Below are 27,379 nucleotides of genomic sequence, written 5' to 3' on the forward strand. Positions count from 1 at the left end.
GGAAGAAGGTGTAGTGGATTTTAGGATATTTGAATGCAGGGGAAGGAATTCCTGGAGAGGGGAGACGTGAAGATGCAAAAGGAATGTGACTTGGCAGAAGAGAAACCTGGAAGAGATGAACCAAGAGACCAGGACTGTTATCTAGCAATTCTATTCCTGGGTATTTATCCTAAGCAAACAAAAACATTAATTTGAAAAGATACATGCACCCTGTATTCATTGCAGCATTATTTACAGCTAAGATATGGAAACAACCTAAATGCGCATCAGTAGATGAATGGATAAAGAAAATGTGGTGTGTGTGTACACACACACACACAGACACATAGAATTTCTTTGTGTGCTGACAGATGGTAACTGAACTTATCATGATAATCATTTTATAATATATAGAAATATCAGATCATTATGTTGAACACCAAAATTAACATAGTATTGTAGATAAATTATACTTCAAAAGCAGACAAACTCATAGAAAAATAGATCAGATTTGTGGTTACCAGAGGCAGGGGTGAGGGGAGGAGGAATTGGATGAAGGTGTTCAAAATGTACAAACTTCCAGTTTTATGATAAATAAGTGCCAAGGATGTAATGTACAACCTGATTAAAATAATTAACGCTGCCATATGTTATATATGAAAGTTGTTAAGAGAGTAAATCCTGAAAGTTCTCATCACAGGAAAAAATTTTTTTCTCTTTCTCTAATTTTGTATCTATGAGATGTTGGATGTTCACTAAACTTATTGTGGTAATCATTGCATGATATATATGTCAGATTATTATGCAGTACACCTTAAATTTATACAGTGCTGTGTGTCAATTAATATATCAAAAAAACTGGAAGGGAAAGAAAAGAGCCCAGGATTGGCCTTGCAGAGCCTGGGAGAAGACCACATCCTCAGGTCAGTAGAGGAGATCTGTGAGGTTCTTAAATTTCGGATCCCACTCAGTGACTCTTTTTTTTCTTTCCCCTTTTGTGAAGTGGGTTGTGAAATCGTCTGATGAGAGGAGCAATATGGAAATGAGTGTGGTGAAGGTTTGTCCCTTGTGGCAGCTGAGGGTAAATTACAAGATTTCTGAGCAGCACTGAAAGTCTAACTCAGATTTTGTACTTTCTCCAGAGGGCAGTAGCAGAGGAAACGTGGCTGGGATCAATTGTTCATTTAACAGAGTTTAATTGAGTGCTGCCGATAAAAAGATGAGTTAAGACAAGTTCCCTGTCCTGGAGAAGCTTAGAGTCAAGTTGGGAAGATGGAGGAGTACGGCAACCTCACATGAGAACACACTGAGATGGTGGCAGGAAAAGGCATGGGCTTACAGGAGCATAGATAAAGGACCTAAAAATCAAACTGGAGAGTTAAGAAATTTCTTTTTGGAGAAAGTGACTTATAGGATGTTTTAGAGAACTGGTAAATTTTAGATGAAGAAAGGGTAAGGATGTTCCAGGCAGATGGTACAGCTTGTGGAAAGGCACAGAGACAAACAGCCCAAACAGCTCAATGTGTAGAATCAGGTGGGAGTGGCTTGTAGAGGATGGAGTTATGGGCCAGTGGGGCCAGGTCATGAGCGCCTTGAGTTTTATTTATTTATTAACATTTTTTATTGGATTTACAGTGTTGATTTACAGTGTTGTGTTTGTTTCAGGTGTACAGCAAAGTGAATATATACATATATATATTTCTCCATTCTTTTTCAGATTCTTTACCCATATAGGTTATTGTAGAATATTGAGTAGGGTTCCCTGTGCTATACTGTAGGTCCTTGTTAGTTATCTATTTTACATATAGTAGTGTGTATATGTTAATCCTAATCTTCTAATTTATCACTTCCTGCCATGTTTCCCTTTTGGTAACCATAAGTTTGATTTTGAGATCTGTGAGTCTATTTCTGTTTTGTAAGTAAGTTCTTTTGTATAATTTTTTTAAAGATTCCACGTATAAGTGATACCATGTGATATTTGTCTTTCTCTGTCTGACTTACTTCACTTAGTATGATAATCTCTAGGTCCATCCATGTTGCTGCAAATGGCATTATTTCATTCTTTTTTATGGCTGAGTAATATTCCATTGTATATATGTGCTACATCTTCTTTATCCATTCATCTATCAATGGATATTTAGGTTACTTCCATGTCTTGATTATTGTAAATAGTGCTGAAATGAGTGTTGGGGTGCATGTATCTTTTCAGTTATGGTTTTCTCTGGGTATATGCCCAGGAGTGGGATTGCTGGGTCATGTGGTAGTTCTATTTTTAGTTTTTTAAGGAACCTCCATACTGTTCTGCATAATGGTTGTACCAATTTATATTCCTACCAACAGTGTAGGAAGGTTCCCTTTTCTCCACAGCCTCTCCAGCATTTACTGTTTGTAGATTTTTTGATGATTGCCATTCTGAGTGGTGTGAGGTGATAACCTCCTTGTAGTTTTGACTTGCATTTCTCTAATAATTACTGTTGTTGAGCAGCTTTTCATGTGCTTTTTGGGCATCTGTCTGTCTTCTTTGGAGAAATGTCTATTTAGATCTGCTCATTTTTTGATTGAGTTGTTTGTTTTTTTGATATTGACCTGCATGAGCTGTTTGTATATTTTGGTGATTAATCCCTTGTCAGTCTCTTTGTATACAAATATTTTTTCCCATTCTGTGGGTCGTCTTTTCATTTTCGTTTTGTTTATGGTTTCCTTTGCTGTGCAAAAGCATTTGTTTATTTTTACTTTTATTTTCATTACCCTTGGAGGTGGATCAGAAAAGATCTTGCTGCAATTTATGTCAGAGAGTGTTCTGCCTATGTTTTCTTCTAAGAGTTTTATAGTATCTGGCCTTACATTTAGGTCTTTAATCCATTTAGAGTTTATATTTGTGTGTGATGTTAGAGAATGTTCTCATTTCATTCTTTTCCATGTAGCTGTCCAATTTTCCCAGCACCACTTATTGAAGAAAGTGTCTTTTCTCCATTGTATATTCTTGCCTCCTTTGTCATAAATTAGTTGACCATAGGTGCATGGGTTTATCTCTGGACTTTCTGTCCTGCTCCTTTGATCTGTACTTCTGTTTTTGTGCCACTACCATACCTGTACTCAGAAAACTATAAGATGCTGATGAAAGAAATCAAAGATGACACAAACAGATGGAAAGATATTGGAATAATATTGGATTGGAAGAATCAGTATTGTTAAAATGACTGTATTACCCAAGGCAATCTATAGATTCAGTGCAGTCCCTATCAAATTACCAATGGCGTTTTTCACAGAACTAGAACAAAAAAAATTTTAAATTTGTATGGAAACACAAAAGACCCCAAATGGCCAAAGCAATTTTGAGAAAGAAAAACAGAGCTGGGGAAATCAGGCTCCCTGACTTCAGACTATACTACAGAGCCTTGCATTGTAAGCTAAGGATTTTGAACTTTAATCTGAAAGCCGTGAGAAGCCATCAAAGGATTTATGGCAGGAAGTGACTTTTTATTTAGTTTCTAGAAGCATCATGGAGGACTAATTGGAGGGGGTGGGACTGATGTCACTTCACTGAAGTAAGGAGTGATGTGTTGCAGAAGCAGTGGAGGAAAAAAGGAAGGGTCGGTGTCTGACTAGTTGTGGGAGGTAAGAGAGAGAGAAAGCTGGGATGATGTCTTGGGTCCCAGCCGGAGTGACAGTGACAAATAGTGATTTTGCTATTCACAGAGAAAAGAAAACAATACAGAATAAGGAGCAGATTGGGGTAAAGGAGACCCACGGTCAGATATTGGCAGATTTTTATGGCAATTGGAACTGAAGGCATGCATGGGAGAGTGGTGATGAATTGATTTACACTGCAGTCCAGCCTGGTTAGAGAAGGGAATCGGTGTTGGTTAGTAGCCCAAGACAGATGAGACTCATTCGAGGTCTCTAAGTTGAAGAACAGGTGTAGCGGGAGAGGTGAAAGGCTGGCAGTCTGCGTTTCAAGAATGAGACTTAAAAGTTTACAATTTTCTATGTGGTGCTTTGGAGGAGATAATGATATTCTTAGACAGGTGTTTGGCATGTCTGTTTTCCTCTAGAAATGGTATCTTTATTTTCTGGAGCATCTTTTTTCCAAGGAGAGGATTTGTATCTTTCATTAGATTCTCAAGGAATGTCTTAGGACCCCATAAAAATTAAGAATTGGTATTAGCACCACCTTAGCCTAATTCTCACGTTTTCAGACATACCTGTGATGCAGGTGCTATTTGAGCAGAAGGCAAATGTTTCTTTATAAAATTTTACTCAGAAGGGCCCTCCAGAACATGAAGGGAAGAAAATAAAAGCACAATAGAAAAACTGTAGACTGACAGGTTAACAATTTATTAATAGTGTCCACTTTCTCCAGTGTTTCCTCCTACTTTTGTTAATAATATGTGGGCAGATGAGGTTGTATGCATTGGCAAGCAGTTTGGTATATGGCATCATTTTATATTTATAAATAAATGTATATTTATCTTACTGTTTCAGCTTTTGCTGTGGTTTTTTTTTTTTTCTTTTTTCTTTTTTTGGCCTTGCTGTGCAGCATGTGGGTGGGATCTTAGTTCCTCGACCAGGGATCAAACCCGTGCCCCCTGCAGTGGAAGTGTGGAGTCTTAACTACTGGACCACCAGGGAAGTCCAGCCTTTGCTTTAAAAAAAAAAACAGAGTTTTTAGATTTCTTTGTTCCTAAGCTTTAGTGGACAATAAAATGGAAAAAAGCTCTTCCTCTGGGATCAGAGTTAATAATCTGTTCCCATAACCTGAGAGGTGAGATAGAATTTGAATGGAGTGCTGCTTCTTTTATACTCTTATTACTACCTGCTTAGCTTGACAGGTAAGATTAGAGGTACTTAGAAAATCACGTCTGTATCCACAGCACTCCCTGAAGAAGTTATTTGCAGTAGCTGAAGCAAGTGTGTCTCATGTAGGTGCCAATTTTTTATTGTCAGGTACAAAAATGAGAACTTTGTCAAGTTATTTTTTAAGGAAGATTCTTTTTAAAAATGCTAAATCTTCAGGAAACATTATTGTGTATGATAATCCAGTTGATTGGAATTCCAGGATGACATTTGTAGAAGTAAAATATCTTTTCTGATAGGAAAATACGCTTTATACTATCTCTCACAAATGCTTAAGGAGCAGAGTGACCTTGACCAGAGCGAGGGGCTGTGTGGAGCAGTTCCAGTGCTTTTACTAACCGTCTTATATCTCATTTCACCCTCACAAAAATCCTAGGAGATGTGGGTGCTGTTATCTTCTCTCTCTCTCTATTTTTTTAGTCTTTTTTCCCCCCTCTGTTATCCTCTTATACTAAGTGAATAAAGTATTAGTAAGACACAATGATGAGATTTAGATTCAAATATTCTGACTTGAAATCCCATGCTTTTTCCACTGGACCACAAAGCTGGGAAAAGCATTGAGGTGTCAGTTGACAGATGGCCCTAAATGCAAAGTTGAGCAGCTTAAATTCAGTCTTACACTGAGTGGGAATGGTCAAACTAAACTGTTCTGGAAGTTATGAACTCATGCTCAGGAAGGGTGATGAAGGTATGGAGGCATGGAGACCAGTTTGAAGCATTTTCTGGTATGAGAGATTGTGACTTGGATGAGATATTGGTGCCTGCCTAGGAAGCTACTTCTTTGTACCCTAGGAAAGTTGTTTGCTGAGCTTCTATTTTTCCATGGGGTGAATAGGGTGAAGGAGGGCAAAGAAGGTTAAGTTAGTTGTCAAAGGAGTGTTTTTCTACTACTGTATCTGGATGTATCTCCTCCTCACCTTAGAGCTACTTCCCTGTTATACCCTTGAATCAGGCGACACCTGGCAAGTTCTGACATAAGTGGTTTATTGCTTTAGCCATCTCTGCTCAATCTCTGCGTATGGTCATCCAGGCATTAGTTCTCACGCTAAGATGGTGTCTTTGGAAATGCAGTAGAAGGGACCATTTGAGAGGTAGGTAGAAGAGGAGGCAGGACCTGAGGATGAATCCATTGGCAAATGCTTTCTGAGCACCTGCTATGTAGTACACACTATGTTTGGCATGTAGAAGAAAGGAAGAAGAGATTGGTAGATTTTTTTTTTTTTTTTTTTTTGGCACACGGGCTTAGTTGCTCCGCGGCATGTGGGATCTTCCTGGAGCTGGGATCGAACCCGTGACCTCTGCATTGGTAGGCGGATTCTTAACCACTGCGCCACCTAGGAAGCCCGAGATTGGTAGATATTAATGAGCGCTAAGTGATTTCTCAAAGAAGAAGCTTCTTGAAACAGCCAGCGAATGCTTTCTAGAAGCATCGCTTTACTTGGTCCTTGGGAAATAACCATAGATTTTGAGGAAGTTGGAAAGTGTTGCTTATTTAGGGAAGCAGGGAGTGAGTTTTTTTTTTTTTTGATGTGTTAAATCCAAAGTGTCAAAGGCATGGTAAGTGTGAGGTTTAGTAATCTCCTTCACATAGGTGGTGGGTTCACAGCCTCAGAGTATAAGAAACTCTCAAGGGACCCAACACAGACTGAATGAGTCTTAGGGGATCAGTCAAGAGAAATGGCGGAGGGAGGGGGAGACAGTCACAGAGACTAGAATTCAGAAGACCTTGGGAAGCAGGGCAGCATCGTGGGGAGGTCTGGGCTTTGGAGTCCTGTGAGCTATGTGGGAATACCAGGGTGGCCACTCACTATGTGGCCTTGGGCAAGTGACGGAACATCCGCTGGTCTGCTGTCTCCTTTGTCAGATGCAGGTAATTATACCTGCTTGGTAAAGTTATGAGTACTGTATAAAATAATTGTGTAAACTCCCTAGTTATAAAGATGGCACATAATAAGTGGAAATTTTTATTATTAGCTGTTAGACTCATGGAATAAAGGGATCTTTCCAAGGAGAAGGTTGATATCAGTGTCAGATTGAGAGGTATGCGGCCTGGGTTGCGTTATTGAATGTAAAAGATTTTCACTTTTAAGAATGGTGATATCTGAATGGTAAATTTCCTTGTTCGCATGTAATTCTCTGCAGGTTCCCAAAATAGTTTCCTTTAGAAACAAAATTATGCCTTCCTTGATCTGCGTATTACTATTTTTTTTTTAACTGAACTAGAAATTGGGAACACTGGCCATTCTGTGTTTATTTCCTGTGCCCTCAGTTAACCTGACTTCTGTCTCCAATTCTGTGGTGGTGCCATGGTTCAGGGAATCCTGGTTATTCTTTAATGTAACCTGAATGCTTTCGGTTTTAAATATTGAGGTATTTAAAGTGGCACTTATTGAATAGTTTTATTTTTTGCTCTTGTTGACATTAGTCTACTGGGATTCATTACACCGTCAGTGCCTTACGAGAGAGAGAAGAATTAAATTTCAGTTATGGTACACTCTGTGTTTTCTAAAGCAATACCAGAGAGAAAGGCTTATGTTGAGGTCGGAAGTACAAAAGGAACTATTATGTCATGTTTGCCTCATTTTCTATTCCAGTGTGAAATCTGTAGGAGTTCAGGAGAAGCAATTGGAACGTTAGAACAGGTTAGGAACAGAATATAATACATACATATTATATAAACGTAAAATTTAATGTGTTTTTTGGTTAGCCGTTAAAATAAGTGTTGAACTCATGGACCTAGGGTCTTGACAAAATTAGGAACAAGCTGATGGAAATAGTAGCCATCCTGAAATTTGCCCTTCAGGCTCTGGTGCCCAGCCCTGCCTACTTTCTTTCAGATCCTTAAGCATACTGTATTTCTTCTTTTTATTTGTCTGTGGCACAAGCTGTTCCATTAGGCTGAAACACTCTTGTTCATCCTGTGGAATTCCGCTCAGGTGTCACTTCCTCAAGGAAGCCTCTGATCCTCCACCCGGGAGGCTCGGATTCCATTCTCCTATACCCTGCACTTCTCCCTCAGAGAGAGCACTGATCACAACTGTATGCTTCATGAGGGCAGGGAACAAGTCTAGCTTATTTAGGGCTCTAAGCCAAGCACCAAGAGCAGAGTACACAGTAGGCACTCAGTAAATGTTTGTTGAATGAAGTTCAGCATTTGTTAAGCACCAAGTACCTCACTCCATTAACTCCCCACAGTAACCCCTTAGGTAGATATTATCCCCTTTAAGGGAGGAGGAAAAGTGACACTAGTCCCATAGTGACACCAGGTCACATAGTCAGTGAATGACACAGCCAGGACTTGACCCACGTCACTTGGATGCCAGAGCCAGTGTCCTTGTTTTCTTTTATTTCTCTCATTGCATGCTTTTATCCCACTGAAAAGCCAGTGTTCTAAGCATGGCGCTGTGTGATGTACCACAGGAAAGCAGGCAGAGGGTCTGATCAGAATGCAGCGATGTACTTATCATGGACATTTGTAGTGTGCCTTCCTACCATCCATTCCTGCTTTCCCCAGTCACAGGCTCTGCTTTCATTTGGAGGATACACAACTCTCCTTGTCTCAGTCCGCATGGTCCGGGTGTGCTCAGCCCTAGGGCTGAAGCACTGTGCCAGTCAGCATGACCCATCCCATTGAAATGTGATGATTGGGGCTTCCTAGGTGGCACAGTGGTTAAGAATCTGCCTGCCAATGCAGAGATCACGGGTTCGATCCCAGCTCCAGGAAGATCCCACATGCCGCGGAGCAACTAAGTCCGTGTGCCAAAAAAAGAAATATGATGATTGATTCAGGAATGGGCTTGTGACCTAGTATTGTCAGTAAGAGCCAGCTGAGACGCAATCTAGAACTTTGGAGTCTTTGCAGAAATGGACTTGATCTTTTCAACTGGCCATGGGCCCTGGAAGCATAAAGATTGGCATTACTTCTGGAGACTCACCACCTGAAACAGAGAGGAGGGCAGATGTGACACTAGACACTGTCTGGCTCCTGATGACATTATTTGAACCTTGCTCAGGCTGTGCCTGACACTTTCTATCCCTATGCTTTTCACTAATTTGAGTCAGTAGAGTCCTTTTTCTGCTTAAGCCTTTTTGAGTTCGGAGTTCTATCACCTGCAGTCAAGGGGATCTCACCAACACAGGACCTAAAGGACATTGGACATGTTTTGCTTCTTTTCTGTTTACATTTTGCATAGGCTTAAGTAACTTCCTTAGGCTCTTGAAATGATCATAAGTGTGCGTTTTCTGGGCCTGGGGAAGAAAGCAGTGAGAAGGTAGTATGGCAATGATGCTTGTCAAAACAGGTATTGTGGTTTCAGAAATCCGGTCTCTAAGATGTGCTCAGTAATTTGTGGAATGTAGGAAACTTCACTTATTTGTTTTTCTACATCCGTGGAGAGTGAGGATAATATTTTCTACGCCATTTAAACAAGAGGGAGTTGATAAGAATGTGCCTAGTACTTTGTACTTTGGTATTACTCACCTTCCAGCATGCCAGTAACACTTCACCATATCAACCTGTGGCTTTTCATATTTCTCAGTCCCTAGACTGACCTAAGCAGTAGTGAGGTGAGTAAATAAGGAGGCTCCTACTTTTGGCAGACCATAGAGGGAGGATATTCATGTTCTATGGCTCAGGAGGCTGTAGATGTGTGTCCTAACCTTACCATAACATTAACTGTTTTCATGCTCCAGAGAGAACAGTAAGCTTCCTTTCTTTCTGCTCTGTGGATTTCACAGCTGGAGTCTTTGGACTTGAACTTTTCAAAACCCAATTGGATCCTTCCAAAATTGCTTTTTCTAAAATCTGCTAGCTGGAACTTCCCTGGTGGCTCAGTGGTTAAGACTCTGCACTCCCAATGCAGGGGGCCCAGGTTCAATCCCTGGTCAGGGAACTAGATCCCACATGCCACAACTAAGAGTTTGTATGCCATGCAGCCAAATAAATAAATAAATATTTAAAAAATAAAATAAAATAAAGTCTGCTAGCTGTGTTTAGAGTTACCTGGCTGTAGAAATAAAAATCTGTATGTTCAAATAGCTTAATTTCCCACAATGAAGGAAAGCTCTTCCAGAGACACTAAGAAAAATGAAACCAAGCCAACAAGGATATAAACCATTTTTTTTCTTTTAAAAAGAGTTTTACTGAGATATAATTGAGACGCAATAAACTACATATATTTAAAGTGTACAATTTGATATTTTTTTCTTATTAGTCATCTGTTTCATACATATTAATGTATATATGGCAATCCCAGTCTCCCGATTCATCCCACCCCAACACCCCCCAAAGATATAAACTGTTAATTTTATTTCCATTCCTAAAATGTATGTGAATTTGTTGATTGATTTGATATTTAAAACAGTCCCTTTGCAAAATCATCTCAGAAAATATACTAAATTTATTAAAAGGCACACAAACTATTGCTGAAAACGCTGACTAAGCAATCACAAAGCAGTTGTGATGATTTTCCAAGGTTTCCATGGTGACAAGGAATGAAGAAATCATCTTGGCACCGGAGAGGAAATTTGATGAGAATAATCCAAACAGTATTTATCAACCTCTTTACAGACTCACAGGTTGCCTATTTTAGGGGCTCTTACAAAGTGTACCTAATTATTCACAGTTGCCCTTATTACAGTGGGCCTTTTCTTTGCCTGCAATTTACTACATTCAGCAAAGTATATGCTAGATAATAAGGAAAATGAACCCAAGGACTCTAACTGATTCATATAGCTTTATGAATATGCTGAAGTGTCAAATACAATATTCATCTTAAGAACTGAAGACTGAAATGCAGAAAAACAAACTCTGGTGGAATACTGGAATAAAAAACATAACAAAGCTGGGCAGAACTAAGTGTGGCATCCTGGTACATTAAATTTGAAAGCCAACCCAGTGATACGAAGAACAACAAATGGATTCAGATTAAAAAAAATAAATCTATGCTGTTTAGGTTTGGATTTTTCAGCTGGTTAGTATTTCTTTATTCAGTTTGTGAATTATTGAAGTCTTTTCACATCTCCCTCTTCAAAGTCTTCTTTTCAGTGATTTCACTGCTTATCAGTATCAGCCTCTCAAAGAGAGGGTGAAACTAAAATCTGTTGGGTAATAATTTAGATAAGACAGAAAAAATTTGAAATTACTGAATAAGGTAAGATCTGGGGATAATAGTAGACTTCAATTATGAAAGCCCACTTTCTCCTTTAAGGGAGAGTTCAAAGCTGTTGTTGTCTTTTGTTTTGTTTTTGATTCTTTGGGAGACAAAAGAAAATGGCTGTGGGAAAACATTCAGAAGTCTTTCTGAAACCTTGAAAATGTTACTAAAAGTAATTAAAGTATGTGGGCCGAGCAACTGGATGCAGGATGTCCTGCTTGAGCAGCGGAGGAACTAAGGGTGCTGGGCATGGAGACCATGGGGGCATAGGATACTGTGGAAACAGAATATTGACCCTCTCTGGGGGTGCAGCCCCTTTCTCACTTGCACACCTCATATCACCCTGTTTGGCCCCGGAGGATGGCTGGTTAGCCAGAGACGGGTAAGATTCCTCAGGGGAGGAACAACCTAAGACAGGCACAGTCGCAGAGGGGCCAACGGGTGGGGCACAGACCCTTAATCCTTTCCAGAGAGGTCTCCTGCCCCCAGGGCTGCTCTGCTCTCCACGCCCAGCTCAAATCGGACCCAGGAGGCAAACAAAGATCATTGCCCCCAGTCATGTGAGGCCTTTGTTTGTTTACTTCAAAGATAACCTTGTTTGTGGGACTAAACTGGGAGTGTTAGACCCTTAGGCTATGCCAAGAACTCAATAAAAGCAACATGGGATCAATCAGCGAGGCTCTTTTTTTTTTTTTTTTTAATTTTAATTTTAATTTTTTTTTGGGGGGGTACACCAGGTTCAATCAACTGTTTTTATACACATGTCCCCGTATTCCCTCCCTTCCTTGACGCCCCCCCACCTCGAGTCCCCCCCAACAGCGAGGCTCTTGATCCTAGAGGTCTTGAGTCCCCCGGTCCCATCTTTCTCTTAAATCTGTGTCTGTGTTTTCTTTAAGCTTGCGGCTCCTGTCACTCACCTTGAGTCGCCGAGCTGGTCTCGGCAAATGGCTAAATAGATTATAACATAAACTTTTAGGGATGAAATTCAAATTTATCTGAAAAAGGGGCTTTCCTTCTCCCAATTAGTGTTTTAAGTGTAAAACCAAAAACCTTAAAATATTTGAGCCCTTCAGGTTCTCAACTCCCTGCTTGCACTATTTCACAGCATATCCGTAGATGTGAGGGCGCACCAGCTCCCAGGACAGGGGGGCCTGTAAGTGCTGCAGCTTCAGCTTGGAGAAACGGGCCTGCTCCAGGGCCTTCCAGGTCTCTCTGGTCAGGGTGCACCCATCAAACAGAAGGAACCAGACAGGATCCAGGACCTGCTGCCAGAAGTTATTCCAGGTTGAAGGCTTAGCTGCTACATGCTCCATGAAATAAAAAGCTCCTCCCTGAGAAAGAAAAGGAAAAGAAAAAAAAAAAAAAGAAGAAGAAGGGTTTTAGTTTTGGGAAAACAAATTCATGAGATGATTAAATGTCACATTTCAGTGGCCCCAAAGGCCAACGTCATGAGAAGACATGGAGAAATTCAAATGTACTAAGATACCATTGTGGTTAATAGCATCATCTTCTATCAGATTTTATACAGAGCTGCCAATCTATATTTTCTGTTCATAAAAGTAATATATAATAATAGCTAAAAGTTAATGCAGTTACTGCATGCAAGGTCCTATCCTTAAGGTCTATCACATGTCAACTCACTTAATCCTCACAATATACTTATTTGGTAAATATTATTATTATCATTCCTATTTTTTACAGATGAGGAAACAGAGTCACATAGAAAATAAACAACTTGCTGAAGGTCATACAGCTTATAAATGTCAGAATCAGGTTTTTAACTTGGGTGATCTAGCTCCAGAGCCTGGCAATACTGTCTCACTTTAGAAAATTTAGAAAATACAGAAAAGTTTAAAAAGAAAAATAGTCAACCACCTTCCATCACCTCAAGGTAACTACTGTTAAGTTTTGTGTGTACTTTTATATGAATATGTATATTTTTCCTAAAACTAGAAATGGAATATACATTCTGTTTTATAACCTGTTTTATTTTATTTATGTATTTGAGGATTATTCTAAAACATGGTTTAGAAAATCTTTACACAACATTTCACACCACTGAAGTTACCATTTCTTATTTAACCATTCTCATTTAGGCTGTTTCCATGTTTTCACTTTTGTAAATACTGTTCCAGTGAACATCCTTATCCATAAATCTTTGTGACCATCTGAAATTATTTCTAAATAAATAACTTGCTAAAAAGTGGAATTGCCAAATCAAATGTCTGTGCCTTCTTATTTTTTATTATCATTTTAAAATTTATTTATTTTTTATTTATTGGCTGTGTTGGGTCTTCCTTCCTGTGCACGGCATTTCTGTAGTTGCAGAGAGCGGGGGCTACTCTTTGTTGCAGTGCTTGGGCTTCTCACTGAGGTGGCTTCTCTCTCTCTTTTTTTAATCTTTACTTTCATTTATGTATTTTATCTTTGGCTCTGTTGGGTCTTTGTTTCAGCACGCGGGTTTTCTCTAGTTGCGGTGAGCAGGGGCTACTGTTCCTTGAGGTGTGTGGGCTTCTCATTGCGGTGGTTTCTCTTGTTGCGGAGCACAGGCTCTAGGTGCATGGGCTTCAGTAGTTGTGGCACTGAGCTCAATAGTTGTGGCTCGCAGGCTCTAGAGCACAGGCTCAGTGGTTGTGGCACACTGGCTTAGTTGCTCCGCAGCATGTGGGATCTTCCTGGACCTGGGATGGAACCCATGTCCCCTGCAATGGCAGGCAGATTCTTAACCACTGTGCCACCAGGGAAGCCCTGTGCCTTTTTAAAGCTGTTGGTACAGACTGTCAAATTGCCCTTTGGGAAAAGTTGTAGCAATTTGCATTCATGCTAGCAATAGATGTGAGTACCCATTTCCAATAACCTCTCATCAGTACTTTTTTCCCCTGTATCTTTGTCAATTTGATGTGTATTTTTGATAACATGCATATCTTTGATATTCTTTTTTTTTTTTTCTCAGTTCAAGTTTAATAAAACTACAAAAGATCAAAAGTGATACCCTACTACTGTACACATCAGCTAGTGTGCCCCATAATACAGCTCAGGCCATTCCCTCCAGAGGAAAAAAGGCTGGCTTCCCCAACCCGTGCAGGAAAGGCCTGTCCTGTCCCTCACCACATTTGGGCTGAGCGTAAGGTCTTGTATTTTAAGCATGACAATAGTATAAAAGAGGTTTTGTTACCATGGCTGCCTACTGCAGCCTGGCCCTAAAATGGCCCAGCACTCACTTCTGCTTAGAGAAATATTCTTTGCTCTTCTGGACATCAGGCTTGATGGTATCACTGCCAGGCTTCCAGCCAGCTGGACACACTTCCCCATGTTTGTCAGTAAACTGGAAGGCCTGAACTAGTCTCAATGTCTCATCCACAGGACGGCCAACAGGAAGGTCGTTTACGGTGATCTGTTGAAGGATACCTTTATCATCAATAATAAAAAGGCCTCTGAATGAGATGCCTTCATCAGCCTTTAAGACGCCACAGTCCTGAGCAATGGTGTGCCCCGCTTGGGGTCTCATATCAAGGGAATGTTCATGGGTCCCAGTCCTCCTTGTTTCTTGGGCGTGTTGATCCATGCCAGGTGACAGAAGTGAGAATCCACAGAAGCACTGATCACTTGGCAGTTGAGTTTCTTAAATTCTTCTGCCCTATCACTGAAAGCAGTGATCTCCGTGGGGCACGCAAAGGTGAAGTCAAGAGGGTAAAAGAAGAACACAACATATTTTCCTTTGTAGTCAGATAGGCTGATATCTTTGAACTGACCATCTGGCATAACAGCCGCTGCTTTGAATTGGGGGGCACGGTACCCGATTTTGGCATTTCCTGAAGACATACTGCTATCAGCCATTCTCACAGAGAAACCACGCAGAGCAGCCAGGAAGAAGCTCTCTTTGATATTCTTAATCTTAACATCTTTTACTAAACCTTATTGGTTATTTGGATTTGTTTTTTTCTGATTTGTCTGTCGGTGTCCATTATCAGTTTTCTAATAGGCTGTTGGTTTTTTCTTATTGATTAGTAAGAGCTTTTGGTATAATTAGACTGCGTATACTACAAATGTTTTCCTGTTTGTTGTTTGCCTTTTTTTATTTGTATTTTTTAAAATTAATTAATTAATTTGGTTGCATCTGGTCTTAGTTGTGGTGGGCGTGTGGGATCTAGTTCCGGGACCAGGGATTGAACCCGGGCCCCCTGCACTGGGAGCTCAGAGTCTTAACTACTGCATCACCAGGGAAGTTCCTGTTTGCCTTTTAATTATGATTTTTAAAACTTCTCCTTCTTTTATTTAAAAAAATCTTTAAATTCATCTGAAAATTGTTCTTAGGCTCTGCTTTGCAAACCTGTGGGAGTCTGGATCCATACCAAGCACTGACTGAGACTAAATAACCATATCTTATACTTTTTTTTTTAGTTCATTAATTCATGTCTTTTATTAACCAGTATGCAATTACTTGTCTTCTGGTTTGTTGAAACAATAGGTCAGACATTTGCCACAATGTTTGTCAAAGTGGCTGGCCATGCAAACTTCAGCACCACATTCCACTGAAGGCCGTTGCTGATGAAGGCGACTGATTTTGCCAATTTCATTCACCTTATAGTATTTCAGGACAGCCAGCTTAACTCTCTCACTCTCTCTCTGGCCGGGCGCTTGTGGGATCTTACATATTTCCAAACCAGGGGTTAAACCCGGGCTCTCAGCAGTGAGAGCGTGGAGTCCTAACCCCGACCTTCTTTCTCTTTCACTTGTTCTTCTTGGGAGTGGTGTAAGACTTCTTTTCTTAGCACCACCATGAAGTCTCAACACAAGATGAAGCGTCGACTCCTTTTGAACCTTGTGGTCAGACAAAGAATGTCCCTCTTTCAGTTGCTTGCCAGCAACGATCAGTCTTTGCTGGTCAAGAGGAATTTCTTCCTTATCTGAGATCTTGGCCTTTACATTTTTTATTGTATCTGAGGGTTGACCTGTCAGGGTCTTCATGAAAATCTGCAGCCTGGCGGCAGCAGTGCCATCCCAGATGGCAGATCCAAAAGCCTGTGTCTTATAATTTTGTACCAGTGTCACAGGATATAAATGATAGGATTAATTAAAATAGTGAATCATCTAAAAGTGTTAATAAATTCATGATAATATTTTGTCATTAGGTATTTTATTCAGTCTGTGGATGCTATATGTAAATTATTGTCAGGTAGGAGTTAGTAACTGCTGCTTTCATCTAGGACAGTCCTGTAAATATAGGTCAAGTCTGGACACAGTAGAGGCTACATGTTATTAAGGAGTCTTCAGAAGTTTTCTGCTTATCTGCCTCTGGGGGAGAAGGGGAAAAGGGACCAATGATTACCTCCAGAATCCGTGGTGACTGTCCCACTCTCCTTAGCCTCTTCTAGCCTCCCTAGTCTTGGCTATGTCAGGTAGAGTTTAGAGATGGAGTTTTCCCAAATTCTACGGGTACGTATAAGACCTGTGTTCAGGAATAGAAAACTTGACGTTTCCTGATTGAAAAAAATTTTTGGAGAGAAGAGGATATCCAGGCCTGGGGAGGTTGCTGATGCCCTCTGGGTTATACAGGTTAAGTAGAGATGCCTGTTACCCATTCAGGTGACTGTTGAGTGGACAGTTGGATATAAAGATTTGGGGTTAGAAGAGAGATCTGAGCTTGATGCTTAGATTCAGAAACCATTTGTGTATGCATGGTAATTGAAAACTTTAGGGGTATGTGAGATTGCACAGCAGGTGTATATAAGTGAAATGAGAGCCAAAAAAGAAACTGCAGTATTTGGGGGATGGGCAGAGGAAGAACAGCCAGCAAAAGTGGTAGAAATGTTGAAGTTGGAAAAATAAAAAGCCCCAGTGACAAGCACTGTGGTACAGTGATAAGAATGTGTGCAGTAAAGTTAGTCTCTGACAGTATAGTAGGTAAAAATAGTATCTTGCTTTAATTTCTTTTAAATTGAAGTGTAGTTAATTTATAATATTATATTAGTTTCAGGTGTACAACATAGTGATTCAGAATTTTTATAGATTATACTCCATTTAAAGTTCTTACAAAATAATGGCTATATTTCCCTGTTCTGTAGAATATATCCTTGTTGCTTATTTTATTTTATTTTTTCACTGAGAAGAATGTTTAATATATATTAAGTATTTTTCTTTTTTTTTTCCCTACATCTTTATTGGCGTATAGTTGCTTTACAATGTTGTGTTAGTTTCTGCTGTACAACAAAGTGAATCCGCTATATGTATACATATTTCCCCATATCACCTCCCTCCCACCCTGCCTATCCCACCCTGCTTATTTATTTTATACATAGTAGTTTTTATCTCTTAATCCTATACCCCTATCTTGCCCCCCCCCCACTTCCCTCTCCCAGTTGGTAACCACTAGTTTGTTCTCTGTATCTGTGAATCTGTTTGTTTTTATACATTTGCTTTTTTTATTTCTAAGATTCCACATATAAGTGATACCTTGCTTTAATTTGTTCTTTAATTGCAAGACTAAACATTTATATCATATATTGGCTATTTTTATTTCTATTTCTGTTGCTGTGCTTTGCTTATTTTTCTCTCTTTTAAAAAATTAAGAATCCTATTGATTTTATTTATTTGTAGTGTCTCTTAATATGAAGGAGGTTAACCTGTTATCTATCATCCTTGGCAAATATTTTTTACAAGTTTTTTTTTTGTACTTTATAGTCCTTTTTTTTCCTCTTCAGGAGTTCTGAAATTTTATGTACTCATGTATTATCAATCTGTTCCTTTATAGCTTCTTTTCCACGCTAAGATTTTTTTAAAAACTCAACAGTGTCATCTCTAGTAGTTTTACTTTCTATGTTAGGGTGTTTGATCTACCTGAAGTTGATAGTACTGCCCTCGGTGATAGTGGTTGCTACTAACCATCCCTCCTCACGCCCTGCACTCACCGGCCTCAGCACTCTCCACACTTCCTGGAGGATCTGCTCCTGGTTCCTCACGGAGCACAGGACCAGTGTGCAGACCACCACATCCATGGAGCCATCGGCCACCTGGCGCATGTCCTCCCCAGCAGCCACCACGAAGCGCTCGAATTGCAGGTGTCGGTTCTCGGCAATGCTCTTGATCAAGAACTTCTCAAAGTTGGGGTTGGGATCGATACAGGTCACTCGGCATTCAGGCGGGTAGAACGTGAAGTTGGCTCCCGTGCCACAGCCCAGCTCCAGCAGGGAGAGCTTCCCGGAGGGGCCCTCGAACTCCTGCAGGTTGCTGAAGAGCTCCCGCTTCTTGCTCGCCATCTTTTCATTGTATATCACAGTGAATCTTGCCAAGAAGTAGGGGAATCCTTTTTTGCATATCCAGTTCCACAAACCCAGAAAGTCCAGCAGGTACACGGGAAGTGCCAGGATGCAGACGGCCAGCCGGAGGATAAAAATGGTAAACGCCATCACTCAGAAGAGAAGAAAACAGATCCGCGGTTAGAGGCCTGACTCTCCTTCATTTCAAGGAAGTAGGTTTCTGGCCACACTCCAGAGCCAGTCAGCTGCAGGGGAAAGAACTGGCTGTGCTAGAAAGTTGGAGCTGAAGTCAGATCTCAAACAAGAGGTGCATTTCACCCAATTAATAGATGTTTGCCAAAAGTTGCCTCATAGCTTACTTTTCATAAATAAAATGAGAAAATTCCCAGCTTTTCCTTAGAAGGAAAGCTGATTACAAACCCCTTATTACAAATCTATTCCTACTTGGAGACTACTGCTAGTTTCCTGCTGAAGTTTTAAAGGCACAGTGTACTTACAGCCTGTCTGGTTCTCCAGTGATCTCTGCTAAGAAAATAGAATCCGTGGGTGGAGCCTGGTTCAACCACATCAGAAGGCTGCTGCCAAAGCCCATTTATAGCAATGTGACCCCTCCTACTTCCCTTCCATCCCTCCCTCATTTTTAAAAAAGAAGTGAAAGCACATTCTGTCTACAGTTAACAAGAATTTTCCCTTTTGCATTCTAGGCAGAGGCTCTCAGATATTCGTAACTCAACAATGGGATTATTTTATTTTATTTTTGGACAGGAAAATTTTTTTTTTAAATTCTTTATTGGAGGATTATTTTTAAGTCACTGTTTTGGGCTGCCCATCTTTTTAAAGGGCAAGTTTCACCTTCAAGTGGTGCTGAACATTTCTGAGCTAACTTGCATAAAAATAGTCCCCAGAATATTCACCTTTGTGAACCTGAAATATTCAGAAAATGGTTTCAAACATTCATCTGTTTTTTTTTTTTAATTAAGTGATTATATCTTTGGCTATGTTAGGTCTTTGTTGCGGCACGTGGAATCTTCATTGCAGCATGGAGGATCTTTTGTTGCAGTACATGGGCTTCTCTCTAGTTGTGGCGTGTGGGTTTTCTCCTCTCTAGTTGTGGGCCTCAGGCTCCAGAGCACATGGGCTCTGTAGTTTGCTTCATGTGGGCTCTCTAGTTGAGGCGCAGGAGCTCAGTTGCCTCGGGTATGTGGGATCTTAGTCCCATTGCAGGATGGATTCTTTAAAGACTGGACCACCAGGGAAGTCCCCATCTGTTTTTTTTTTTTTTTTTTAGGTGCATGGGCTTAGTTGCTCCGTGGCATGTGGAATCTTCCCAGGGCAGGGCTTGAACCTGTGTCCCCTGCATTAGCAGGCGGATTCTTTACCACTGCGCCACCTAGGAAGTCCCCCCATCTGTTTTTAACAAGAAAGCCTGGGCTTTAGGGTGGTCAGGGCACACAGAAATTTAAAAAAATGATAATGTTTACTTTTTTAAACCAGGTGATAGATGCAGGGAGTGTTCTGTTGTTTCATTATTTGTTATATTTTATAAATATTTTATGTATATTCCATTCTAACAGCTTTCTTGAGGTAGAATTGATATACAATAAACTATACACATTTAAACTATATAGTTTGGTAAGTTTTGACACATGTGCACACCCATGAAACCGTTGCTTCCATCAAGATAATGAACATATCCATCACCCCCCAAAATACCTCTTGCCCCTTTGTGATCCCTCCTTCCTGCCCTCCCCACCCCAAGGCCACCCACTGGTCTGTTTTCTGTCACTAGAGTGTCGTTTACATTTCCTAGAATTTTGTGTAAATGGAATCATACAACATGTACTTTTTTGTCTGGCTTCTTTCACTCAGCATAACTGAGAGTCATCCATATGGCTGCACGTATCCACTGATTTTATTGCTGAGTAGTATTCCATTGTATGGATCTATAAAAGTTTGTTTATCCATTAACTTGTTGATGGACATTTGGGTTGTTAACAGTTTTTGGCTCTTACAAATTAAGCTACTGTGAAGATTAGTGTACAAGTCTTTGTATGGACATATACTTTCATTTCTCCTGAATAAATTCCTATGGGTAGAATGTATAAGTCACTTGGTAGGTATATGTTTACTTTTTAAAGAAACTGCCAAACTGTTTTCCAAAGTAGTTGTACCACCAGCAGTGTATGAGAGATTTAGTTGCCTCACATCCCTACCAACACTTGGTGTGGTTGTCTTTTTAATTTTAGCCATTCTGAAGGATGTCTAGTGGTCTCTCACTGTAGTTTTAATTTACATCTCCCTGATGATTAATGATGTCAAGCATCTGTTAATGGGCTTATTTGCCATCAGTGTATCTTATTTGAAAGTGTTCAAATCTTTTGAACATTTTAAAATTGGGTTATATTCTTATTGAGTATTGAGAATTCTTTGTGAGTCATGTATCAAATATGTGATTTGCAAATATTTTTTCCTATTCTGTGGCTTGTCTTTTTAATGGTGTCTTTAGAAGTGTAGAAATTATTTCTTTTTTTTTTTTTAATTAATTAATTTATTTTTTGGCTGTGTTGGGTCTTCGTTGCTGCACACAGGCTCTCTCTAGTTGCGGTCAGCAGGGGCTACTCTCCGTTGTGGTGCACGGGCCTCTCATTGCTGTGGCCTCTCTTGTGGAGCACAGGCTCTAGGCGCATGGCCTTCAGCAGTTGCAGCACATGGGCTCAGTAGTTGTGGTTCACGGGCTCTAAAGCGTAAGCTCAATAGTTGTGGCACATGGGCTTAGTTGCTCTGCGGCATGTGGTATCTTCCTGGGGCAGGGCTCGAACCCGTGTTCCCTGCATTGGCAGGCGGATTCTTAACCACTGTGCCACCTAGGAAGCCTGAAATTCTTTCTTGTGGCATCCTTGTCTGGTTTTGGTATCAGGATAATGCTGTCCTTGCAAAATGAATTTGGAAGTGTTCTTTCCTCTTTTATTTCTTGGAAGAGTTTGAGAATGCTTGATATTAATACTTTAAATATTTGGTAGAATTCACTAGTGAAGTCTTCTAGTCCTGAACTTTTCTTTGTTGAGAGATTTTTGAATACTGATTTAATCTCCTTACTGGTAATCTCTCTGTTCTGATTTTCTATTTCTTTATGATTCAGTCTTGGCATTTTGGTATGTTTCTAGGAATTTATTCATTTTTTCTAGATTAACTAATTTGTTGGCTCATAGTAGTCTCTTATGATTCTTTGTATTTCTGTGGTATCAGTTGCAAAGTCTCTCTTACTTCTGCTTTTATTTATTTGAGTTCTCTTTTTCTTGATGAGTCTGTAGCTAAAAGTTTCTTTTTATCTTTTTTTAAGATTTTATTATTTATTTATTTTATTTTTGACTGCATTGGGTCTTCGTTGCTGCGCACAGGCTTTCTCTAGTTGTGGTGAGCAGGGGCTACTCTTCATTGCAGTGCACCAGTTTCTCATTGCACTGGCTTCTCTTGTTGCGGAGCATGGGCTCTAGGTGCGAGGGCTTCAGTAGTTGCAGCACGTAGGCTCAGTAATTGTGGCTTGTGGGCTCTAGAGCACAGGCTCAGTAGTTGTGGTGCCCGGGCTTAGTTGCTCTGAGGCATGTGGGATCTTCCCGGCCCAGGGATCTAGCCTGCATTGGCAGGCAGATTCTTAACCACTGTGCCACCAGGGAAGCCCTATTTATCTTTTTTAAAAAAACAGTACTTAGCTTCATTGATCTTTTCTATTATCTTTTTAGTGTCTATTTTAATTATTTCCACTCTGATCTTTGTTATTTCCTTCCTTGTACTAACTTTGGGCTTTATTTGTTCTTTTTTTAGCTTCTTGAGGTATAAAAATTAGGTTACTTGAAATTTTTCTTGTTTCTTGAGGCAGGCATCTATCATTATGAACTTGCCTCTTAGAATTGCTTTTGCTGCATTACATAAGTTTTGGTATGTTGTATTTCCATTTTCATTTGTCTCAGGGTGTTTTTGTATTTCTCTTTTGATTTCTTCATTGACTCTGGTTGTTCATTAGAATGTTTTTTATTTTTTTATTTTTTGGCTCTTTTCAGTTTATTGCATGAAGGAGTTACACTAGTGCAAGTTAAAAGCAGACCCCAAATGGTTACATGATACAAGCTGTGAGGTTTTTAAGCTTGTGACAAGGGACAGAAGGGAAATTCTACTCATTGCAAGGAAATCCTCGCTTAAGCTTCAGTGAGCCAAAAGCACTTAAAACCCATGAACCTTCAGCTGGTCGTCCTTGGCCAGTCCAGTCTCCATGAGGAACTGGCATATGTTCTTGCGCTGGTCACCCTGTAGCTGAATTACTTCTCCATATTCTGGTTGCTCAATTACAGTACCATTGCAGGCAAATTTCTTCTTAAACGCCTTCACTAGTTTCTTTTTATCGTAATCATCAGAGATCCCTTGGACAGTAGTAAGGGTCTTCCTACCGTTTCTCTGTCTAATTCTTATATGGATATAATCCTCAGTGCCAGCAGGAAGCAGATCATCACCCTTACTTGCATCAGCAAAGGGGTCGAAAGAGTGGAGGTTCTGGATAGCGGACATACGATATGATTCCTTTTCCTTGGTGGAAACGGCCTGCTGAAGGCGGCGGCTGGAGAAGGTGGGCGGGGGGGGGAGGGGACAGAGTGTCGGGAAGTGAGGGGGCTCAAGGGGGAGGCTGCTGAGTCCTCGAAGGCGGCTCAGTGACCGGGAGCATGTTTTTTAATACGCACATATTTGTGGATTTTCCAGTTTTCTTCTTGAGATTAATATATAGTTTCATACCGTTGTGGCTAGAAAAGATACCTGATATGATTTCAGCCTTCTTAAATTTATTAAGACTTGTTTTGTGGCCTAATGTACAACCCATGCTGGAGAATGTTCAATGTGTCCTTGAGAAGAATATGTGTTTTGTTGCTTTTGGATGAAATGTTCTGTATATGTTTCTGAAGTACATTTTGTCTAATGTGTTGATGTTTCCTTATTGGTTTTCTGTCTGGATGATCTATTCATTGATGAAAGTTGGATGTTAAAATCCCCTACTATTATTGTATTGTTGTCTGTTTCTCCCTTTAGGTCTGTAAATATTTGCTTTGTGTATTTAGGTGCTGTGTCACTTTTATTTTTGGTGTTAAGTTTGATCGCTGTGTTCTGGTATTGTCAACTTGATTCATCTATGAAAAAATTCTCCATTGACTTTTCGCCTAGTGGTTTTACCAGTGATCATTGTCTAGATCCATTATTTTATTAGAGCGTAAATAATAATATTCTCTCATTTTTTTCTTTATCAATTGGAATACTTGTATAAATACAAACTTTCCCTTACCAACAATTTGGTTACTCTGAAAACTACAGTTTGTTCAGGAAAGGAAGGATAAATGCTTGACTCTTTTCCTATATTTTACCAATTTTCAGAGTAATGAGTTGACTCCTAACATCTAACAAAGGTGAACAATATGATATTAAGTGAGGAAAGCCTGACACTAAAGAGTACATAATTCCATTCACGTAAAGTTCAAAAACAGGAGAAATGAAATGATAGTGTTTAGGTATTCATACATTATATTGGGTTGACCAAAAAGTTCTTTTGTAAGATGTTATGGAAAAACCCAAATGAACTTTTTGGCCAACCCAATAAATACAGTGCTATAAAGAAAAATATGAAATTATTAAGGAAAACAAGGCAATAATTGCCATTAGTCAGGGTATAAGAAGGTGTTTTGTTGTAGAAGGGGAACTCAGACGGCTTCTAGAGTGCTGGCAGAGGTCTATTCCTAGGGAGTCGTTACATGCATAGTCACCTCATAATAATTTATTAAGCTGTACATATGTTTTAAGCAATTTTTTCTGTATGTGTATATTTTACATTAAAAAAGTTAAAAATTCAGTTAGTAAGAACTATGAAAACTATGATCTAATGAACAGATATTTGAAAGGCATTCCAGAAAATCCAATATTAGTTCCCTTTAAAAACTATAGGATTTTTCTATAAAGTGACAAAGAATATCTTACACTGAATGTTAGCTTCATACTTAATAATTTCTCTTGAGGCACATTCCCAAGAATTGTCACTGTCAACGTTATTATTTAATTATTGTTCGAGAAATTGTGGCCAAATAAAGTGTAGCTTACCAAATAAAGGATAACTACTAGACAAAATTAGCTTCGTCAGTGACTATAGAACTATAAAACCCAGAAGAATGAACTCAAGAACTCCTTGAATTAATTTTAAACTCATAACAAAGTAGGTGGACTTGAAAACCAGTTCGAAAAGATAATAGAAACAATCATAGCATAATAGGAAAAACAAAATATATAAGAATAGCTTTTGTTATTGAGACAAGTGTGCCCTTGCAAGAATAAAATTGTAGATAGTTTAAGACATATCAAATGGGCTTGAATAAACTTAAAAATAAATGCTCTTTCTGGGGTGGAAGACTACATATGGTATGGGAGGTAGAATGATAGCTTCCAAAGATGTCCAGGTTGTAATATCTGGAAACTATGGATTTGTTACCACACAAAGTAAACGGATTTTAAAGATATGATTAACAGCACATACTTTGAGGTAAGATTATCCTGGATTATCCAAGTGGGCTCAGTCTAATCACATGAATCCTTAAAAGTGGAGAACCTTCCCCAGCTGTTGTCATAGAGAAGGACGTGAAGATAGAAAAAGAGAGAAATATAACGTTGCTGGCCTTGAAGATGAAGACCTGTAGTAGACTTACGATCTACAGAACTATGAGAGAATATATTTGTTTTGTTTTAAACCACCAAGTTTGTTTCTGAACAGCGACTTTTGCATGGTTCTCTCTCTCACTTCTTTCAGGTTTCTGCTCAAATGTCACCTCCTTAGGGAGGTCATCCTCTGTAAAATAGCACCCTTGTTACTTTCTGTCTCCTGACTCTGCTTTAGTTTTCTTCATAGCTCTTATCAGTATCTGACACATTACATCACACCACACCACATCATATCATTGGAGCCCAGTGAGTCAGAGTGAGAGTAGTGAGACACATAGATAGCCAAGGGCTATAACATAGTATGGACTTGGATTTTATTTTAATTTTTATAAATTTATTTGCTTATTTATTTTATTGGCTGTGTTGGGTCTTTTTTGCTGTGCGTGGGCTTTCTTTTTAGTTGCAGTGAGTGGGGGCTACTCTTCATTGTGGTGCACAGGCTCCTCATTGCTGTGGCTTCTCTTGTTGCGGAGCATGGGCTCTAGGCACGTGGGCTTCAGTAGTTGTGGCACATGGGCTCAATAGTTGTGGCTCACGGGCTCTGAAGCGCAGGCTCAATAGTTGTGGCACATGGGCTTAGTTGCTCTGTGGCATGTGGGATCTTCCTGGAGCAGGGTTCAAACCTGTGTCCCCTGCATTGGCAGGCGCATTCTCAACCACTGTGCCACCTAGGAAGCCCGGATTTCATTTTAAATGTGATGGGAAACCATTGGAAGATTGAGAACAGGATTGAGATATGATCTGATTTACATGTGAGAAGGTTCACTATGCTAATGTAGAGAATAGACTGTAGAAGGCAAGAATGGAATCAGAGAGTCCAATTAGGTAACTATTACTGTAGTTCAGAGAGAGTTGAGAGTGGCTTGGACTGAATGGTATGGTAGAGCAGTCTTAAACGGTTGGATTTGGAATGTGTATTTGACAGGATTTGCCAGTATTGGGTGTGGAATATGAGGGAAAGAGAGGTGTTAAAAATAATGCTAGGAATTGGCCAAGATGATGGAGTAGAAAGACAGTGACCTCACTTCCCCTCATGAGCACACCAGAATCATAACTATCTGCAGAACAATCATGGATGAAAAAGACTGGAACCTGCCAGAAAAGATCTACAACTAAAGACATAAAGAAGGGGACTTCCTTGGTGGCACAGTGGTTAAGAATCTGCCGGCCAATGCAGGGGACACAGGTTTGAGCCCTGGTCTGGGAAGATCCCACATGCCGTGGAGCAGCTAAGCCCGTGTGCCACAATTACGAAGCCTGTGCTCTAAAGCCCATGAGCCACAACTACTGAGCCCATGCTCCTCAGCTACTGAAGCCTGCATGCCTAGAGTCTGTGCTCCACAACAAGAGAAGCCACAGCAATGAGAAGCCCGTGCACTGCAACTAAGAGTAGCCCCTGCTCGCCACAACTAGAGAAAGCCCGCACGCAGCAACAAAAACCCAAAGCAGCCAAAAATAAATAAATAAATAAATAAAATAATAAATAAATCTTAAAAAAAACCAAACAAGCATAAAGACGGAACCACAACAAGATGGTTAGGAGGGGCAGACTCATGGTATTATCATGTCCCATGCCCCCAGGTGGGAGACCCACAAACTGGAGAATAATTATATTGCAAAAGTTCTCCAACAGGAGTGAGAGTTCTAAACCGCATCCTGGGCTCCCCAGCCCTGGGGTCCTGCAAGGGAAGACAAGCTCTCAGAGCATTTGGCTTTGAAGGCCAGCAGAGTTTAATTTCGGGAGTCCAAAAAGACTGGGGGAAATACAGACTTCATTCTTAAAGGGCACACACAAAATCTCACATGCACCAGGACCCATGGAAAAAGTAGTAATTTGATAGGAGCCTGAGCCAGACCTACCAGCTGGTCTTGGAGAGTCTCCTGGAGAGGTGGTGGTGGGGTGTGTGTGTGTGTGTATGGCTGCAGCTCACCCTGGGGACCTAGGCACTGGTGGCAGCTATACTTGGGAGCTTTCTACCATTGTGGGAGGGCACCTCCCTCTGGCCCATTACCACCAAGACTTGGCCCCACCCAACAAGCCTTTAGGGCCAGTGCTGGGATGCCTCAGGCCAAAAAACTAACTGGGCAGGGTCACAGCTCCAGCCAGCAGCAACATGTGTGGACTTGGAAGATACTAGGCTACAGTATACTAAATACTGTATGATATCACTTATATGTGGAATCTAAAAAATACAACCACTTCGTGATTATAACAAAAAAGAGGCAGACTCACAGATATAGAGAACAAACTAGTGATTGCCAGCGGGGAGAGGGAAGGAGGGAGGGGCAAGGTAGGGGTAAGGGATTAAGAGGTACAAACTACTAGGTATAAAATAAGTTTCAGGAATATATTGTATAATACAAAAAACATAGCCTATATTTTATAATAAG

The 27,379-nt window shown here is 40.2% G+C and overlaps 2 protein-coding genes, 1 non-coding gene and 2 pseudogenes across 3 annotated transcripts; 1 reads left to right on the forward strand and 4 right to left on the reverse strand.

Moving 5' to 3' along the window:
- The first annotated feature begins 9,655 nt into the window (after positions 1–9,655).
- Positions 9,656–9,728, forward strand: TRNAG-CCC (transfer RNA glycine (anticodon CCC)). The gene has a single exon. It is a non-coding gene; the product is annotated as a tRNA-Gly (tRNA).
- A 1,973-nt stretch (positions 9,729–11,701) lies between these two features.
- Positions 11,702–18,775, reverse strand: TMT1A (thiol methyltransferase 1A). The gene is made up of 2 exons (XM_057700974.1): positions 17,900–18,775; positions 11,702–12,322 (listed from the first exon to the last, which is right to left on the reverse strand). The coding sequence occupies exons 1-2, from the start codon at positions 18,395–18,397 to the stop codon at positions 12,086–12,088; spliced, it is 735 nt and encodes a 244-aa protein (XP_057556957.1). The 5' UTR covers positions 18,398–18,775; the 3' UTR covers positions 11,702–12,085.
- Positions 14,132–14,838, reverse strand: LOC130832568 (peroxiredoxin-1-like; annotated as a pseudogene).
- On the reverse strand, positions 15,289–17,876 carry LOC130832998 (ubiquitin-40S ribosomal protein S27a-like; annotated as a pseudogene).
- A 3,554-nt stretch (positions 18,776–22,329) lies between the features above and the next one.
- LOC130832569 (eukaryotic translation initiation factor 1-like) lies at positions 22,330–22,807 on the reverse strand. Its single transcript, XM_057700975.1, has one exon. The coding sequence runs from the start codon at positions 22,805–22,807 to the stop codon at positions 22,466–22,468; it is 342 nt and encodes a 113-aa protein (XP_057556958.1). The 3' UTR covers positions 22,330–22,465.
- Positions 22,808–27,379: the final 4,572 nt, after the last annotated feature.

The sequence above is a fragment of the Hippopotamus amphibius genome, chromosome 12 (assembly GCF_030028045.1).
Source record: "Hippopotamus amphibius kiboko isolate mHipAmp2 chromosome 12, mHipAmp2.hap2, whole genome shotgun sequence".
In the NCBI taxonomy this organism is placed as follows: Eukaryota; Metazoa; Chordata; class Mammalia; order Artiodactyla; family Hippopotamidae; genus Hippopotamus; species Hippopotamus amphibius.